Genomic DNA, 18,941 nt, shown 5'->3' on the forward strand with positions numbered 1-18,941 from the left:
GCTGGATGTCCAAAGCGGTTTGTGTGGTTGAGTGGCGCATTCGGCTCGGTCGGTACCTAACCAGTAGTCGTATATCTATGTACCACCGAGAAAATGCAGTGCTTATGGATGGATGGCTGGCTGGCTTGATAGATGGTCGATGGTTGCTTGGATATGTATGTACTGTGTATTGTTGAGCGAGAGATGTTGTCCTTCGCCCAAATGGTTCTGAGACCTGCCGAGCGCACATGTTTAATGAACGTGGTTTAGATATGTATCGATCTTCGACAACTTCGAGAGAGACACGGTTGACTTAGACAGACATGACCGACGACAGACAGCGAGACGGAAAGATCGCCGCCGGTCCTCGGCAGTCTCCTCCGGGGGGAAACGCTGTCGAAGTCCCGGAAACTTGGAAAATCTGCCCCACAATTTCACTTTTACGGAAGTTGCACTGACTGACACCTCTTTGCTTCTTCAAGATACCTATGTGTCTAGGCCAAATGTGCTTTGCAACCCAGAATGTAGTATTTCACCCCCCAAGAAAAAGCCCCGTTTTGGGCCAACAGAATTCCGAAAGGAGATTCCCTGCAATATCAGAGTAAACTTAATGATATGAAAGTTTTATCGACTTTTCTGGTGAAGGGTGTGGGAAATCAGAGGCATTGCTGACTGCCGAGTTTCTGGAAGATACACCGAACTCCCTAATTAGGATGGGAAATTTGAGACCTGCATAGACTCTCTTCATCTTCTTCTTCTTCTTCTTTTTCTTCTTCTTCTTCTTCTTTGCAGCGAGTGACTGGGCCGAGCCGTGTCTTGTCTTGGAAATCGGGCCGGCCTTGTGGTGAGTGGTGGACGAGGGAGGTCCGGGTGCCGAGCTCGTGGACACCTCTTCTCCCCCGCACGACCATGTGTGGATCCTTCGTTTCTTTTTACATTACATACTTACCGCTAGCGTACTGCGTACCGGTACAGCGAAGTGGAACTGTTGACGAAACCCCCCGGCCCCCGCGGACCCCCCCACCACACCACACCGGTGATTTTCATTCCCACTGTATCGCTTTCCATCCCACGGCGGCGGACTTGACAGGCAGGACCCGACGGACGGACAAAAGAATGGAGAAAGTGCCGACGAGAGTCCACTGCAGTCTCATATGTAAAATGGAGGTCACGATGTACGACTGCACTGCACACACCCTCACGACCACAACCGGGCACCCACCCCAGGAACAGAAAGTGCCTGAACTCAAAGGTGATCGGTGGGCCGAATAGACCGGCCGGCCAATGGCAGGTTGAGGGGAAGAGGTTGCCTTTAACCACAAGCGGAAAGTGGACGGAGGCCAGGTATCGCGATCTTCTATCTTATTGTGGGCTCAATGGGACTTGCGGCGGACGCAAAGCAGTCTCGCTTCAGGGGATAAAGAAGAAAAAGCCCGCAAGATATGATGGTTTGTCTGAAAGCGAACTAAAGTAACTTGAGAGAACTTGGACATGGCTGTTTTTTGCCTCCGCTGAGAATGACAGAAAATAGATAATTCTGACGATGGAGGAAATAGGCGAGTGCGACAGGTCCTACCATAGGTATTGGCCGTCGGTTTTGTGTAGCCATGACAGTCGTTTACATTCCTCATTCCCCATCTTCCAGCAACGCCAGGACGTCCCCAAGACGCCATCGACGCCGGTGGTTAGTCGGTCCACGGGTGCAGAAGTCACTAGGTGCAGGGAAGACGGGAGTTTGGCCGCCGCCAATCATCACGCCAATCCATCCCATCCACGGTACGCCATGCCACCTTCCCGATGGATTTTGGGGACATGCGGAACAAGGGTCCCGGTTCGGCTGTCACACACCACCCAATGGCACTTGACGATCCATATACCATGTAAGGTAAGCAATACAAAGCAACCGTGGGCATCAGTCAGATAGATACAGCTACGCTAGAGATCAGATTACACTAATACTCCAGTCCTCCCCCAGCGGGTCTCGACCTTGTGTTTGCCTCTTCCTTCTGCCTTGTCCGGTTCCTCATCTGCTTCGTTGAACTGTCGGTGATACTCTATAGTACCCGGTACAACCGTAAATCGGTGTAGACAAGACCACCGGAGAGCAGTATTCCCCATGGCGACCACGGCGCTTCACCAAAACGCCGCCGACCATATGGCTGGTAGGCTCGGGTCGGGCAACATGGAGCAGTACATGTAAGTAATCGCGTGTCCCCGAAGAAAAAAAAAAACACCAGAAGAACAGTTAGAGAAAGACGGCGAGTCTCGTCCAAAGCAACACCATGGCTAACCCTGTCTTGTTACCACTGTCTCCAGCGCCATCAACGCCGGGTGCTCCGCAATTATCGCCGCTATCGCAAAGACCGTCACCGCCATCCACGGCCTCATGCGCGAGGTCCGTGAATCGCGCGCCGACCTCGATCCCGTATCCAGCGAACTTCATTCCCTCAGCGGCATTCTCGAGATCCTCAAGGACGATGTCCCATCCTTTCCTGAACAGTTGGCGCAACGAACTCCCGAAGTACTCAGCTACTGCCTCACCATCATCAACGAACTGCAGGGATGCATCTCCATTCTAGACCGCGTGGGTCTCTCCAGGCAGGACAAGAAGTCGCGATGGATGGCCAGTAGGGGGCATATTGCCAAGTTGCGATGGACGTTGGAGGTGTACAAGGCCAGCATGGGACTGGCGGTGGATCTAGTTGCGTTGTAAGTGCGCTTCCGACTGTACGAAGCTTCGAACGCGAGGTTGAGCAGGGTTACTAAGTACATGTGCACAAAAAAGAACTTCTAGCAAACAACAAAGCGAACAGCAAAGTCCGGGTAGGGGAACTTTCGTGGAGGCCACCTCTGTGGTATCTGATGGCAAGGACGAGTTAGCCGACGCACTAGGTCAGATCAGCCGTGTTGCTGCTCGACTCGAAGATGAAGCCCGCCACAACGGCGCTGTTGCAAAGCTCCAACATTATCTCGATGCGCTATACGGAAATGCTCTCGCCGCTGTCGACCGCGAGATGGACCATTTCGAAGGCCAGAGAAACAGTGCCCATTCGGCCTCGACCGACAAGGCCCCTGATAGCGCTATCGATTTGGACGATGACGCCCACCCCTTTGTCCATGCCAAAACATCGGATGTCCCGATACCACAAACCTATATCAACATGACACAGGACGAATTTGACGAGATGTTGGATGAACTAAGAGAGATGCCGGTTCGACCTCCGACACCACCGCTAAGGTCACCGAGGCGATCTTCGTCGTCAGGTGCTTCCGTCACTCGCAGCGAATACAATTCTAGCACATCCGACTCTTGTACCAGCAACCCGTATCTTGACGGCACATTTCTGGATGTCGAACCCCGAAACCAAAACCCGCATCATCGAACCCAAAGTGAATCGGCGGCCGTCTCACCTCGTACAGTTCCGGTCAGTCACTTCCCGCAAATGAGCGGCGGTCTTTCACCAGTCCGTACGTACGGTCAAGACCGCGATTCCCTCTTTGAGAACCCTCGCCCAGTGGTACCTGTTCCTCGACCGACCACATCCACTTCGAACCTCACGAACTCTCCGAAACCCACCATGCTACGAAGAAGCAGCTCCCGAATTTCCTCAGCTTTGAAAGGCTTCAGCTTCAGCCGCCAACGCTCCCACTCGACGGCCAGCACCAGCTCCGCCAAATCATCCACCCCATCCTTGTCGCTAGCCTTCGGCTTAAGTAGCACCCCCTTTGCTACGCCTTTCACCATGGCCATGCCTCCCACCCCTCCCACTCCCACTTCCAAATCCCCAGCTCCCCAACCAGTCTCCAACAAACCTCCCTCCGGCGCCGTCTTCGGCGTCTCCCTCGCCGACTCCATGTCTGTAGCCAAGGGTCTCGCCGGCACCCGCCACGACAGCGGCGGCTCCTCCACGCGCGACTACCCCCTCTGCATCCTTCGCTGCGTCTACTTCATCCAAGACCACGGGCTACGCGCCCCGCATATTTTCGCGCGAGAAGGCGACCCCAATCGCCTCCAGCGGCTCAAAACCATCTTCAGCTCACCCGAGAACGGATATGGCAAGTTTATGGATTGGAACCAATTCACGGTTTACGAAGCCGCCGACTTGATTCTTTTGTTCCTCTCGGAGCTTCCCCAACCTTTAGTCCCGGAATCGGTGGCAAAGCGGTGGATCTCCATGTCGCGGCAAGCAACCATGTCTGGGTCTTCGGCGACCCGGTTGGATAAGGGCATTGATTTCTGGGAGGAGGCATTGCAGGGCATTAAGGGGCCACACAGGAGCTTGTTCAAGCTGCTGCTGAATTTGTGGGGTGATGTGGCGGGTAACGTGAACTGGAACGAGATGACGGCTGAGAGGTTGGCAGAGAAGATAATGCGTCCGCTGATGCACCTACCGCAGAAGAGGTATAGTACAGATTACACACTTGGATTGGCATTTGTAATGAGGAAGAGAAGCGAGTATAATGCGGGGTTCAAGGGGGAGAGAAGTCCGGCTGCTTTTTGAAGCTGAATGGGACCAGCTATCAACTGGGTAGGACTTGATGGAAGTTGGAGGTGATGCCCGCTTTTTCTTGGTCAGGAAACATTTCTGATATGTTTTCTTTTTGATTTGTTGCATGTTTTCGTCCTGTCGCTCGTTTGGAGCTGAAATGATACCCCGGAGAGAATGTACCACTTAGTATGAAATATCAAAGAACACTTACTGAAAAGACCCAACTTGGGATTGCAGCCATTGCTCGTTGGTGCTCACGGTTGATGGAGAGGATCAGAGGGAGTAGGTTGGCTGATCAGGCTAACTAACGGTTCACTTACCGTGACCCACGGTTGAATACTACATCAGAATTCATGCCCCCCATTGCACCTTCCAGGATTATGATGTCTATATGTCTAGGTAACTACCTATCGGCTAACAGAACTGATTCCGTGATAAGATTCTGAGGTATCCCTTCCCCGTCTGACCTGCAACGGCCTTCTTTGACGCCAACTTGGTCACCACCAAAAGGAGCCTGGAACCAGCTCTATCTTATGTAGCGCTTGGAAACATTCATTCATTGCTTGACATTGGCAGCTACGTAGCTAGCGGGCTTCTACAGCAATTGCCTGTTTCGCTGAATCAACGCCATCATTGCCAACTTTCTGTGATTGCCCACATATACGTAGATTAGTACCGCATCTCATCTTATCAACCAGATCACTTATCGACCGGAGATTGACGTGCAGTACAGCGTAGAATATAAAACAAGGTGATGCACTTGATCGTGGCTGTGTACTGTGGGTTTATCATGTACAGACTTGGAAACCCTTGGAAAACCACCTCTCTTGAGTCACTCTCCGTTGTTCCGCTATCTGCCTCCTGGTTGCACTTTCCTGATTCCTCCGCATGAAAATGTTAAGTGATATCCCGTATTGACTCGGGGCACTGGGTTTTAGGTTCCCTGGAAATCAAGCATAATCTGTACACTTGAGGCACCTCTAGTATTGCATATGCTCGATTTCTCTACCAAAACCCAAACCCTAAGGCATCTAACACATAGATTCTGCCAGTCAGAACTTGGAACCTAAAACCCAGTGCCCCGAGTCAATACGGTAAGAAGGAGCGGACTGCCACCACCTGCCCGGGCATGTACAGATTTTTTTTTTCTTTTTCTTTTTATCTTGCATCGTCCGAGCTTCCATGCTGCACCATCTAATCTCTCCCAGGCACCATCGCCAATCCACCAAGATTACTGCTAAACTGTCAACGCGATGCTTCGAAAACTGGCCATTTCCACCCATTGCCAACCCCTCGACTTTGCCAAGAGAGGATTGCATATTTCGAGCAAGCTACGGCAGTGTTGCTACTTGTGATGGCTTGTTTATGTTGGCGGCATCTCGCCTGTGGCGAGAAGGATGTCCAACTTGTCAGTTGGATGAGCGTCAGCGCAGCGCAGCGGACCTTATGAGAAACGCTGCTGCTCGCATGTCCGGCGAAATTAATTATTCAATCTTCTTTGCAGAACGGGCGTTGACCTTGCTGATGAGCTGTGGTCAGAGAGGCACCAGGTCTGCTTTTAGTTTTCTTTTGACGACTTCAAAAAGCCTGAGCCCCCCCATCCTTCGAGTCACTTTCAAACTCTTGATTCCTCGCGAATCCCAAGCAGACTGAAGTTGGCCATCTTTCTGAAAAGCATTCACTCCTTCAGCCCGCAACAATTAACAGTCATTGCGAGAAGACTTCCCAGCTCCAGCAAGCTTCCCGACAAATCGACATCATGGACGGAATAAACTCATCAAGAAGGTCCGGACAAGGTTCCTCGGAGAGCTTCTCATCAACAGTCACCGAAAACATTTCCAAAGACTACATGAGCGTAAGTCTTGCGAAAACGCATACCCTCGCTTGTCTTGAGATTATGGTTCTTCAGGCGAGCAAAGCTAACAAATTTTGTCCTTGATATAGGGTTCACCCACTATGGAAAACCGCCAGATATCAGGAGTTGGCGTCACCTTCGGTCCTGGCATGGAGGTCTACGAGGTCAAGCCAGAGATAGCTCACCTCCCTTACTACGAAGCAGAGTCCAAGAGGGTCAATGTGTACTGGGGTAGACAATTCCTCAAGTACACCATCAAAATGAACCATGATCCGTCAAGTCTCCTCGCGATCCATACTCTGTTTCTGTCTGGGGAGATCAAGGTCCGCGGCAAGCTGGTCACCACCCAGTATTCTTCTTCCGGTCCTGGCTCCGGGACACTCGAGCTCTTGGAGCTTCCTCCAGATGTATTTTTGGACGAGATCACGAGGCAAATTCCTCCGGAGCTTTTGAAGGATGCGCAGTGGACTACGAAACAGCCAAAGTTCTTAGACAGCTATGCTCTGACAGCTGTACTTTTGCAATTTTCGAAGTTTGGTCCTCTCAAAGAGCAAGAAGTTGAGACTTTGCCGACCATGATGAGAGTGTCGACCTTGTTTCAGAACGAGAATGACGCCAGGAGAGCTGTCGAGGTTCTCAATCAGTCAACACTGCCGTTAGACCCGCAGCAAATGCTAATGGCTAGACTGGAGTATGAAATGATGTTCAAGGGTCCAGAGAAATGGGTTCAGAACACTCTTAAACAGCTTCTGAGTAAGGCTTCCTTTGCCAGAAACACTCACCAGATGAAGCTTGTCGTCCATTCACTCGACGATGAACCACACTTCAGCCTCAGCGGAGAGAGCTGTGAAGTTCTCGTCGAGGCGATGGAGGTGGTACGCCAGCTCCCCGTCTACGATCAAATCCACGAGGACAGGTTAAACCCCGGGGGCTTTATCGCAGCAGACGAGTGCTGTGTGATATGTGGTGATACGGCAGAGTCACCCGTAATCACTCAGTGCAAACATGTCTACTGTGGTAATTGCTTCCACAACCTCTGCTCGAGCACCTTTTCGGTAGGGAGCTGGCGCAATCGGGTCGTCTGTCAGGCGCCCAAACCATCGGGTACCTCCACAGTACTCGACAACTCCATTTGTGGCCGCACTCTTGGCCTTCCAGAGATCCAGACAATGGTCAAAACCAATACCTTTGAACGTCTCCTCACTGCCTCGTTCAAATCGTACGTCCAGGGCCGTCCACACAGATTGCAGAATTGTCCCACCACCGACTGCGACTACGTCTACGTCGTCCCTGAACCCAACGACAATCTCGTCACAGCACCACACATCACCTGTCCCCATTGCCTCGTCGACATCTGCACACGCTGCCAGAAAGGCCACGCAGCCAGAGGCATGACCTGCCTCGAGTTCCAAGACCATCTAGCGCATGGGGAACACTCGATGGCCCTCGCCAAAGCAGAGCAGGGCATTCAAGACTGTCCGAAATGCACGATCCTCCTTGTTAAAGTCCACGGGTGTAACCACGTCACTTGTCCGGCATGCCACACCCACATGTGCTGGTTATGCTTGGAGATGTTTGAAGGGGAAGCTGCCCCAGAGCGCGTGTATGACCATTTGGTTGTGGTGCATGGAGGGATCTTTGATGAGGGTGATGACGATGAATATGTGGATTATCTCGGTGATGATGATGAAGATGATGATGAAGATGAGGATCTCGATGATGATGGCGACGGCGGCGACGACGACGACAACGTCGACTGGGAGCAAGAACATGGGTTTGGGGGTGAAGAAGCTGCTCTCGTGCTGGTTCATCTTATAAGACGTCTTCTTCGTTTGCTCGGACAGCTTCAAGCTGAAGGGCAGCGCAGAAACATGGGGGACGCTGCTGATCCGAATTTGATCGAGGAGGGCCAGGGTGAACAAGCCGATACTGGACAAGAGGACAACCGGGACAACGACGAAGATGCGAATGTGGACGGAGATAACGCCGCTAACCAGGAGGACATTGAGGTTGAAGACGAACAAGTTGCTCTTCGGGCCCAGGGAGCTCCAGAAGCAATAGATCAAGACGTATGGTTGTTCCCGCAGATAATTTTGCTAGAACGTGAGCCATTTGAGGAACCACGAGTGCAACCTAATCAGCAGGAGAGAAGAGATTGGGAAGAGATAGTGCAACCTCCACCACAACAGAGGATGGATTGGGAGGAGATCGATGTCATTGCCCCTGACATTGTCTACAACTTTGACTTTTTCATTTGGCTTCTCTTCTTTATAGTCGGACTCTTGTGGAATTTCATACGGAAATTGGCCTTGTTTGCTTTATCTTTGTACGTATTAGTCATTTGGACAATCTTTTCTCTTGCGGTGATGGCGGTCGCTGGGCTCGTTCCTTTCTTGTTGCGCGTGGTTTTTGCGGTTTTCGTGGTAATGCCCTTAGTGGCGTTGGGCGCGATTCCTGTATTGATATCTACAGTGCAACTTGATGAGGTAGATCTGTTGGATCTAGAGTAGGTACCTAGGATGGAATTCATAGATTTTCGAATCTTGATTCGAGTCTACCGGTTTGCGAGAGGATTCCAGTCAGGTTAGTAATGTTCAAGCTATAGATGCATTTAAAAAGCAAAAGAAATAACTAAGCCCGATTAGCTCAGCTGGTTAGAGCGTCGTACTAATATCTGGTGTTCTTCCTGATATCAAGTCCATGCGAAGGTCAACAGTTCAATCCTGTTATTGGGCATTTCACTTTTTGAGTTTTTTTTTTCTTTCTTGTCTCCTTTTTATTTTACTTTACAGTAACCCGTTTGTTTCTTTTCTCTTTTTGTTTCTTTGTTTTTCTTAGTACTAATGCGAACCCGATTGTCTTATCTCACTCTGTTGTACCTAGTCAAGAAGTAAGTAAGTGTTCCTTTTGGTTGGTCGATTGGTGGGTTCATGTCGCCGCCGAACTTGTAGATAAATTAGTAGTTCTGTGCCCTAAAGCCCGTAGCGCCCGGACGTCCAATGCTGCGGGGGTGGGGGGATTTTACAGTGGAGGGTCTCCACTTATGTTTGGTGTACTCGTGCTCCGCCCCCACTTATTTTGGACTCGCCAAACTCGCACCCACCTAAGTGGGTGCTCACCGGCGGTACGGCCAACCCAGCAAAACGGCCACCATAGTCAAGCACCAAGATGATAAAAGCTTATAACTCAATACAATAACCAATTGAGATAGGAAAAATGTTATGAGCATAATAAGGGAAGTTTACTGTATATAGGGAGCCTTTTTCTACTTAGAATTTTTGCTATATTGGAAAAATCATGTTTTGGCCCATGAACCAAGCTCGAGATTGCACCTCTAACCCTAACCTGGCCGTTTTGCTGGGTTGGCCGTACCGCCGGTGAGCACCCACTTAGGTGGGTGCGAGTTTGGCGAGTCCAAAATAAGTGGGGGCGGAGCACGAGTACTACCTAAGTTGTGGCTTCTTTTTTTCGAGATATTTGGGTCGCTGGACACTTGATTGTTATGTGAAGGATGACGGAGGTAGTTGAACGAAATGTTTATTTTGATAAAGAAGAAGATTTCAATATTCAAAGAAATGTACTGCTGATGAAGTAGGTAGGAGATGAACTTCTCAAAATGTAATCGGAAAAGGTGCGAAAGTGTGAGGGAATGATGCCCGGATTGATAGTGGTGGCTAACCGCCTAACCGCCTAAGCGTCGCTAACGGCCAGGCCTGTTTGCGCTGTAAACGCAGAGCGACACCACGGAACATCGCCTCTTTCTTGTCGAAACTGGATTCCTTTCTTTTTCCTACCTTGTTTCATGATACCTTGATTACCCCCTTTCCACCCTTTTCTATCTTCTTCTTGAACTGAAATGATCAAAGCAGAGATCTCAGATGCTAAACTGTTCGTTAGCACACCAGTCGTATGCAAATCACAGGGGACAGCATTCTATACGAAACTCACCTGAAGAGATCCCACATCCTCCTCCTCCCCTTCGCCTTGGCCATGAGGTGCTAGCAGTACCGTGACCAGTTTCCTTTTCTTTTCTTGCACTTCCATTACCCTCTTTGTAGTTGGTGTTGATCTTGTCAGTTTGATAGCTGGATCGTGTATTTTGAATGGTGTGGGTATATGCAAAAGACTCACCTCCTCGAACGAGTCCCTGATGAAGAACCGAGCAGTGGTGACTTCCCGTGTTTGACCCATTCTGTGAATTCGCGCCAAGGCTTGATCTTCAAGAGTTGGATTCCTGATATCTCATGGTCAGCTCAGGGTTTTTTGTACCTATCAAATGGTAAGGGTCAATTAAGGATTGGGTACTTACCAGTGTGGTTCCATGAGGAAGGCATACGAGGCGACAGTTAGTGTAAGTCTGGTTGATGGGTTGGGGAGTTAGCAATAAGACCAGCTCATTGAGAGAGCACATTCGGTGTTGTGATCTTACCCAACGGCTCCGCAAGAAAGTGTCAGCAGCAGGACCCTGCAGGTTGGATCATGTCGGAACCTGTTGATGACATTTGGTCGCTCTTTTTGAGGAATTTTGCCGTCGAAGCGGAGACATGGTATATCTTCCGTCTTGAGTCCGGCTTCGATAACATCGAGAGTGGTCCTCCAGGTTGAGAATACGACACTAATGGTGCGGTTAGTCTCATCTTCTTAGAATCAGCGGCTTACTGGTATACCTTTTGGTGTCGCAGGCTAGGTTTTTGAGCTGCAAAATCAGCGACTTGATCTTTGAGGGCATCTCATGCGGTGACATCAAGTCTCTTCCTTCGAATTCGATAGCGGCAGGCTCCGGCGCTTCCTTGGCAGTGATGGCACTGATGGACACTGGGGCGAACGGGCATACTGGAGTGTGATCGCAAACGGGCGGTGCGCCTCCACGTCTGAAAACACATTCCGGACACACAAACTTCATACATTGCGACAAGAGCGCCTGTTGCAATCCCTGTACCTCTGGAGTATCGCCTAGAAGACTGAAGGCCACATCAAGTGACGCTTTGCAATCCTTACAACGCACGGGGTTCATTTCCAGCTGAAGGTCGAGTGCTCGTTGGGCCATCGCATTATTCCACGTGGTATCGGCGGATGGATCTTGGGCTGTGAAGTCGTGGCGTGAGCGGTAGTATAATCCAAGATTGCATACCATTCGCATCCCCTCAATCTGCTGGAGAACATTGACATACGAGGGCAGTCGTACGGTGTCAGCATTGTTTGCGTACAAGAACTCATCGAGGCGCTCAATGGTTCTGGTGCGGATGTCTTGATACAGCTCTCGCTCAGCCGGGTAAAATTCCACCGGGCACAGAAGATCGCGCCTTTCCGGGAGCTGGATGGTGGTGCTAGGTCGCCTCAAAATCAAGCAACCCGCTAAGCGCTTCAGGCGCTTTAGTGCCTCATTGGCTTGCCCGTTCTTCCAAAGATTCGTGAAATCAGCGTCAAAGCACCTCTTGTCGCTGTATGGATAAATCCTCAAGAACTTTAGCAAAGTCGCTAGATCAGAGAGCTTGTTCTGGATGGGCGTTCCCGTGACAGCCCAACGAGAATCCCCATCGAGTGAACAAATAGCATGTGCCATTTGAGAATTGTGGTTTCGGATGATATGAGCTTGAGGCATAATATCTTAGTCAGTGAATTCTTGTTCAAGCTAACCTTCCACAAACAACATGGCTCACTAAACATACCTTCGTCCAAGATGATTCTTCGCCAACGCCTGGAGAAGATGCCAGAACGAGCAGATTCACCCGCATTCCTCCACTCGGCTGAAACGGTATGATATGTTGTAAGGATAATGGTGGGTTGATGAGCGTCGTTCGTTGTGATAAGCCTGTCGTTTCCGTGATGTCGGCACCATGAGAAAGCTCCGGGTTCAACGTGCCTATTGGGCGTGTATGAGTGAGCTGGGATTGCCTGATGTCGTCATGATAAGGAGTAAACTTACTCTGTCAACTGCTCTTCCCATGTACCTAACACTATTGGGTGGTTGATTAGCACTCCCAATCACAACTGCCCCTATTTTGGTAAACATACGTGGTGGTGGAACAATGACCAGTGTCTGGCCGACCGACGCGAATTCGTTGTTCCCTCGGCGAGCAAGCGATACCCACATCAAATCACTCGCCGTCAGAGCAATCATTGTTAGCGTTTTTCCCAGACCCATCGGATCAGCAATAATACCGCCCTGGAAGTTCTCTGGCTGTTCTTTTTGATGCGAATCGGATATTCGATTCACGAAGCTTCTATAAATTCACTCGGTTCAGATACTGTTTCTGTTCAGCAAGGATGCAACAGGTACTCACCCATCTCCGACTCGATGCTCCACATACTCCCAGACATCTGGATGCTTGCCGTTGAATGCCCATCCCTCTTCTCTTCTTTGCATGAATGTTAAAGCCTGTTTCTGATGCCTGTAACCAACGGGTGTCAGAAGGGTTAGTTTCAGAATGTTAATGAGATGTTGACTTTACCTTGCCAATTTTGTTCGAATTGCTCGAGGTTGGTCTGCTTCCGGAAGGTCTTGGGCAGATGTTATGGCGTCCAAGAGCTCCGGGGTTGGTACAGTATTAGTGAGCTCAACTAGTTGCGTCATTGGTTTTCCCAGATCTGATGTCCAAATGCATTTTTCCAGGTCTGCTGATGAGAGTCGATGGGGATTGCAGTAGCGGACAAGTCTATCACAGTGCAGTGGATCCTGCAAATAGACGTTGTGCTCTTGGAAGAAGCTCCCAATCTCCTCAAACAAATCAAGAGGACCATAAATAGTGATGGACAGTGTGCAGTCGAGTGCTTTCTCGAATTGCTTAAAAGCCTTGTGGTGCGCAGCTGAAGAGGGGTGATATGGGTCTTTGGAACAGATCACACTAAGCTCAATGCCGGATTCCTCGAGCAAAGCATCCGTGAACACTGTCCAGTCGCCGGTGTTGTTCTTGGTAGTGCCTTGAACAATTGTCCCGGAAAAATCCTGGGCACCAGCCTTTCCAGAAAATCGGAATGATGAATCGAGACTGACTCGAAGGTACGAGGATGGCGTGACATTGCCCCAAGGTAAATTTCGGTCAAGTCTTGCGGGTATGCCAGAAAGCTTTCAAACTGTTGTCAGTATCGAAGTCAACGGTGGATTTGTTTGCACAGAGACCGACCTCGCCAAAACAAACTACCTCTTGGATTGGCTTGACCGGGTCATGGTGCCTAGCCTTGGAGTCTTGAGAATATTCACTGGTAGAACCTTCACACAAGACCTCCGACAAGAATGACGGTGTGAATAACGGTCTCGAGGTTGGTAGAGTCGCTGGGACTGGAAGGCAAGTTGGTGTAAATGTGGCGATCGGTGTGAACGGCGAATATGACCATGATCCTACCAAAGCGGGGGAATTCAGAGCAGCCGACGGGCTGGGAAACGAGTTTTCGCGGTCTTCCAGTGCAGGAACTACCACAGGGGCAGTTAGCATTGGATAATGTGGCCAACCATCGCTGTAGTGATACGCATATCCAACGCTGGCACTCTCCCCAGATTCATTGCTTTCCAGTCGCCTGCGCTTCGGGTTGCTTCGGCCTGACGGTAGCATTGTCAAGTAGACTGTCGGCTAAAAGGCATCGCTGGAGTGTAGTGATACCAGCTTGTCGGCAATTTATGCTGAACAATACGGAACACTAGAGATATACAATATAACCTGGTTCATGTCAGCAAAACGAAAAAGTCTAAGAAAAAAATCGGACATTTCGACGAACACTACGCACCTAGTCCTGTCGTAGTTCATGTGGATAGATATGATTTAGACCATACGGGTGGAAGCATATATACAGCTTCATGTTTAAGGAAATGCAGATGACTGTATCGCCTTGAGATCTTCTCCAGCGACCGATCTGTTCAGTCCTGATTGGCCACAATTGTCCGCACATCGTCACATCGTCTCTCGCCCTGCAAAGCAGCAGCTGAAGATGGCCAAATTATCTCTTTCAAGTTTCAGGCGGCCAGATGACTACACCAAATCATTACCCGTACCCGTACCTACCTATCTCCTGTCCGGGTTGTTCTGTGTCGTGGCAGCTCTAGACCCATTGGTTAGGTAAATATTGTTGTTGCGGGGCTCGTGCCCAACCAGACCTACAGACGGGACGGGAGCTCCCCCCTCCCCCGCCACTCTTGAAGCAAGCACAGCCAGCAGGTGCACTTGCCTCGCCGAGTTTCCCGCTCATCGTCTCATTTCCCATCTACTCTCCTCTTTTCGGCCAAACACTCAATGAATTCCCTTGTCATTTTCATCTTTCACTCAAGTACATCTCTCCAGCAGCTATGAAACCATCTTCATCTGTACTTTTGTGACAAGCCTATTGGTTGACGAGGCTGGCTTATCAAGTCTCCGCCGTGGCTTATACCTACCATGCCGGATGCATGTACACAGCCCCGATGGATCAGAGCTCTTCAGGCCAGTAACATATCGACACCTCAAAGTCATCCCAGCTGGCGCTGTCGAGGCGTTTTGGCGAGGCTCAACAAATTCTTGCCTAAATCATGCTCCGCGAGCTTGCAGCGCTGTTATGGCTCACCGTCTCAACCACGTGGATGCTGCCTCCTCCTCAGGTCTCGATTGAAAAAACAAAGAAGACATTTGGGTAGGTTGCCGTCTCGCTCACTTGTGCTGTATCACTTCCTACTCCTCTCAAACTCTCCAACGATTCAGAAATAACAGGCACTAGAACCACAAAAGTCATGCCACTGGCGGCGCGAAGCTCTCTTCAAGCTAGACGTACTATTCGCGAAGCATTTGAAGGCCTCGAAAAGGTCATATCCCCGAGCGAAGCGAAGGACTTCAACAACACCACACTACAGAACGTTCAAGATGCCGCACTTGAAATTGAAAGTATCCTTGCTGCAAGACAGTCTCTGAGGAATATGCGGCGTCTGTCGCCTCTGTTTGAGGGACTGAAATGCTACGCTGAAACCGTAGAAGTCCTATGCAATGGAACTCCCTACCTACCATGGATTTGGGCTCCCATTAAGCTTATTCTCAAGGCGAGTATTGTGAAGACCACCATACCAAAGCTCCGCAAAATACTAACTGGTGCTAGGTTTCCTCAGATTATACAGATGCGTTCGAGAGAATCATCAAAGCCTACTCAGAAATTGCCGAATCACTGCCTAGGTTTCACATAATATCAGATGCACTTAGAAACAGCAAAGAGATGCAGCAAGTTCTGGCAGTCTTCTACGCCGACATTTTGACATTCCACAAGGAAGCGTACATCTTTGTTCGACGAAGCGGTGAGACAACAGAAGCAACTAGATTCTTCGCATTTGGCTCAAGTTCTAATAGCTCAACAGGTTGGCGAATATTGTTCCTCACATCATGGGGCCGATTCCAACGCCGATTTGATTCCACACTCGAAGACTTGCAGAAACATAAGAAACTCATCGACGATACCGCGAGCGCGATAAACCTGAGCGAAACTGTCAAGATGAGTGAGAATCTGCAAGCATGGCGTCAGGAAAACCTTGACAAGCTAAAGTTCCTAGAGGACGAGCAAACTGCCAAGCAGTATCAATCAATAATCGGATGTTTGAAGATCGATGAGACCGAACAACTCGCTATTTTCGATGCTATTTCCTCCGAAGGGAACAAGTACGATGGAACTTGTGACTGGGTCTCCAGACACATCCATATACGTGAATGGCTCAAAGAGACGCCCACAACAGATTTCGTCTGGTTGCATGGGATCCCTGGAACCGGAAAAAGTGTTATAGCAACACAACTCGTCAAATTTCTCCAAAGCAGTGGGAAGGCCATGGTTATTCAGCATTTTTGCACCTACACCCACTTGTCGTCCGTCCAATATGAGACCATACTCCGGTCATTGCTGGTTCAGCTTATGCGAACCAATTCCGATCTTATCGCTCACGCGTATGCCGAGTTTGTGATCGGGAAAAAGCTACCTACTAGCCAATCCTTGGAGCAGTTATTATTGGCATTCGGTGGTGCCGTCTCCCCCATGCCCTCAGAATCCAGATCAATCTACCTAGTCATTGATGGCTTGGACGAGTGCGAACCGGATCAACAGGGACGAATTGCAAATTTGCTCGAGAAGCTTCGCGGTCTTCGATCTTCAGCCTCATCTGTGTTCAAGATCCTACTGTGTAGCAGACGCACACAGCAGCTGGAGAAACGACTACGAAAACGGACGGTTCAAGTTGTGTCCATGACGAACGAGAAGGGAAGTATTGAGCCTGCAATACGGACATATGCTAACCAAAGGCTCAGAGCGATCCGTTATCGTCTCTTTCAGATGGGTCTGACAGATTCGGATTTACGAGATATCAGTATCAATATTGCGCGAAAGGCAGATGGTATGTAAGCCTCTTTAAGGATACTGGACTCTGATATTCAACGCCCTTTACTTGAGATGAAGCCTCTCCTCAGTCAATCTGTACAAACAAACCATGTAAAATATACTGATGTAAACTGATTACCAGGTATGTTCTTGTGGGCACGTCTGGTCCTTGACTACCTGTCAACAAATATATTGAGCTCTCGGGATGAGGTGCGAGGAGCAGTGGATATGTTACCGGCCAAGCTGGGCGAATTGCATGTTGAACCCCGTCTACCTTCAGAAGGTAACTACTACATATGCTGACTCTCACTTCGATATAGCTACGCTCGCATTCTTGCTCAGCTTACTTCACGCTTCGACCAAAGGTCGGTTGAAAGGTTAAGATCCACCCTCGGATGGATAGCATTCGCCAAACGACCATTGACCAGGGCTGAGATGAGATCTGCCTTGGCTTTTAGCTGGGGGGATCACATGGTGGAAGAAGCCGTACCCCGGCACATATTCGAATTTGGGGCACCATTGCTAGAGGAGCACCCTGATACCACCTTTTCATTTGTGCACATTTCACTTAAGGAGTATGTTTCCATAATTTTGGCAAGACAATACAAAGACAGATCATCAACAGATATATTAACATGTAGAAATAGGTACCTTCAGACCCCCGGGTGCATCCTTTTCCTGGATCGATCGGCCGCAACCCGTGAGCACGCAACTGCCACCATTACGTGCCTTGTGTCTGGCTTCTGGATATTTGCAGAACAGTTGGCAGACGATAACCGTATTCTTCGCATAGTGAAGGGAATCCACGGCCTTCATATCTATTCCAACCAGTTCTGGCTGGAGTGTTTCCTGGATACTGTATCTACAAGCCGCGGGCTTGTTCACGGCTCGCCTTTACACCAGGTCGCACAGGCGCTCGCAAACTCCTTACGCCTTCAGCCTAGTACGCGAACAAGCTCAACCTCTGGGAATGCTGAAAGCACGGCTAGTGAGGATAACCGTCTTCAGTACCTCAAGGAGCACGACGCCATATATGAGATGGCCCGAAGAGAACTGGGGGAACGAGTCGCCCGTGCTAAATCGCAGATGACCGACAATGGAGGTTCGTGTAATTGTGTCACCCAAAGGCCATGAAATAATGCATCATTACGCATACTAACAAAGAGTAGGTACACCCACAGCCCCAGTGCGCTGCCCACCAAATGATCTTCAAAGCTTGCTTCTCGCTATACAATCCAGTATCAAGGATATCTTGGCGCTCACCAGCATCTCGGGGATATCCCCAGAAGATCTCGACCGTTTCAAAAAGGAGTTTCGCACATCGGCTTTCACATGTCGCTTTCCAAATTGCCCAAGAACCACCCTGGGATTCCCCGACGAGAAGGCGAAGTCTGAACACGAAACCAGGCACACACAGCGTATTGACTGTACCGTTGTGGGTTGTCAATACCCGCCATTTGTTTCGGCTCGAGCTCTAAGAGACCATGTGTCAAAATGCCATCAACCTCAAAATACGATTCGCAAGAGGATCAGGCGCGCATCCGGAGGAAGCCTTTCTCTCGGAGTAGAGATGCAAAAGCGTACTGCTTTGTCTCTCCCCGACCCATTACAGGGCGTCAACTTCAGTGCGCTGGTATGTTGAGAACCTTTGTTCACAGTATCGCGGGTGTGCTAACACAGCTGCAGGACTCCGATGTTGAGTTTGCCGAACAGGTCACGGATGATTGGTTTCCTTTGGGCAACTTTCCAACTTCTAGTTACTTCCACTGAACTACTTTCGGCGAATTTCAAGCCTGGGTGCTTGCCGATAGCAACGAGATAGGAACAATGAGGTGAAACTTTGCTTGCCTTATCTTTGGTTCTCCTTGACACCGCGCGAGCCGGTGTTTCTGGCATCGGCAGGGGAATTATTTCGTTATGGACACATGCATTGAAGCTCAATTTCTACTAGGCTTTGAGAACTATTGAGAGTCCGGTGACAGGTGGAATTCATTACTAGCATCTCGTTCAGATTATCGACCCTCCAGCCCACTTATGTGCGTTCCTATAGTCTAGTAGGACATCCGTCTAAAAGTACCTTACGTTAGTCCTTCTAGATAGCCGTTTCGTGTCCTTGCACAGGAGGAGGAAAATCTGACCAATTTACCCCGATGACTATCACGTCCTGGGGGGACAATGGTGAGCGTCGTCTGCTATCCGGTTATGTTATCAGACCTCCCATCAGGAAATGTCATATTGCGGAAATATGCACCACGCCTGCATTATCTCGAGATGGTCTGCAGACTTGGTGCATTGGCACTGCCAAG

At 49.7% G+C, this 18,941-nt stretch overlaps 4 protein-coding genes and 1 non-coding gene across 6 annotated transcripts; 4 read left to right on the forward strand and 1 right to left on the reverse strand.

Annotated features, from left to right (window-relative positions):
* Positions 1 to 1,883: 1,883 nt before the first annotated feature.
* NCU02915 (hypothetical protein) lies at positions 1,884 to 4,541 on the forward strand. Its single transcript, XM_960504.2, has 3 exons — positions 1,884 to 2,175; positions 2,296 to 2,688; positions 2,765 to 4,541. The coding sequence occupies exons 1-3, from the start codon at positions 2,096 to 2,098 to the stop codon at positions 4,479 to 4,481; spliced, it is 2,190 nt and encodes a 729-aa protein (XP_965597.2). The 5' UTR covers positions 1,884 to 2,095; the 3' UTR covers positions 4,482 to 4,541.
* Positions 4,542 to 6,228: 1,687 nt separating this feature from the next.
* On the forward strand, positions 6,229 to 8,806 carry NCU02914 (hypothetical protein; the record flags this gene model as incomplete). Its single annotated transcript, XM_960503.2, has 3 exons — positions 6,229 to 6,324; positions 6,414 to 8,650; positions 8,797 to 8,806. The coding sequence occupies 3 exons, from the start codon at positions 6,229 to 6,231 to the stop codon at positions 8,804 to 8,806; spliced, it is 2,343 nt and encodes a 780-aa protein (XP_965596.2).
* A 153-nt stretch (positions 8,807 to 8,959) lies between these two features.
* On the forward strand, positions 8,960 to 9,060 carry NCU15062. The gene has a single exon. It is a non-coding gene; the product is annotated as a tRNA-Ile (tRNA).
* Positions 9,061 to 10,083: 1,023 nt separating this feature from the next.
* NCU02913 (DNA repair protein rad5) lies at positions 10,084 to 13,534 on the reverse strand. The gene is made up of 12 exons (XM_960502.2): positions 13,449 to 13,534; positions 12,777 to 13,390; positions 12,609 to 12,716; positions 12,340 to 12,548; positions 12,251 to 12,281; positions 11,994 to 12,187; positions 10,992 to 11,916; positions 10,754 to 10,939; positions 10,634 to 10,681; positions 10,456 to 10,558; positions 10,273 to 10,374; positions 10,084 to 10,210 (listed from the first exon to the last, which is right to left on the reverse strand). The coding sequence occupies exons 2-12, from the start codon at positions 12,896 to 12,898 to the stop codon at positions 10,199 to 10,201; spliced, it is 2,040 nt and encodes a 679-aa protein (XP_965595.2). The 5' UTR covers positions 12,899 to 13,390; positions 13,449 to 13,534; the 3' UTR covers positions 10,084 to 10,198.
* A 1,057-nt stretch (positions 13,535 to 14,591) lies between these two features.
* NCU16472 lies at positions 14,592 to 18,663 on the forward strand. Of its 2 annotated transcripts, XM_011395131.1 has the most exons (9): positions 14,592 to 14,922; positions 15,007 to 15,322; positions 15,379 to 15,571; positions 15,632 to 16,651; positions 16,778 to 16,889; positions 16,956 to 17,210; positions 17,283 to 17,737; positions 17,805 to 18,268; positions 18,322 to 18,663. In XM_011395131.1, the coding sequence occupies exons 1-9, from the start codon at positions 14,822 to 14,824 to the stop codon at positions 18,403 to 18,405; spliced, it is 3,000 nt and encodes a 999-aa protein (XP_011393433.1). In that variant the 5' UTR covers positions 14,592 to 14,821; the 3' UTR covers positions 18,406 to 18,663. The 2 variants fall into 2 exon arrangements, with proteins under 2 accessions (XP_011393433.1, XP_011393432.1); XM_011395130.1 differs by lacking the exon at positions 16,778 to 16,889 and having other exon boundaries at positions 14,899 to 15,331; positions 15,632 to 16,655; positions 18,322 to 18,481.
* The last annotated feature ends 278 nt before the right edge of the window (positions 18,664 to 18,941 follow it).

This window comes from Neurospora crassa, linkage group I, assembly GCF_000182925.2.
Source record: "Neurospora crassa OR74A linkage group I, whole genome shotgun sequence".
NCBI classification, from domain to species: Eukaryota; Fungi; Ascomycota; class Sordariomycetes; order Sordariales; family Sordariaceae; genus Neurospora; species Neurospora crassa.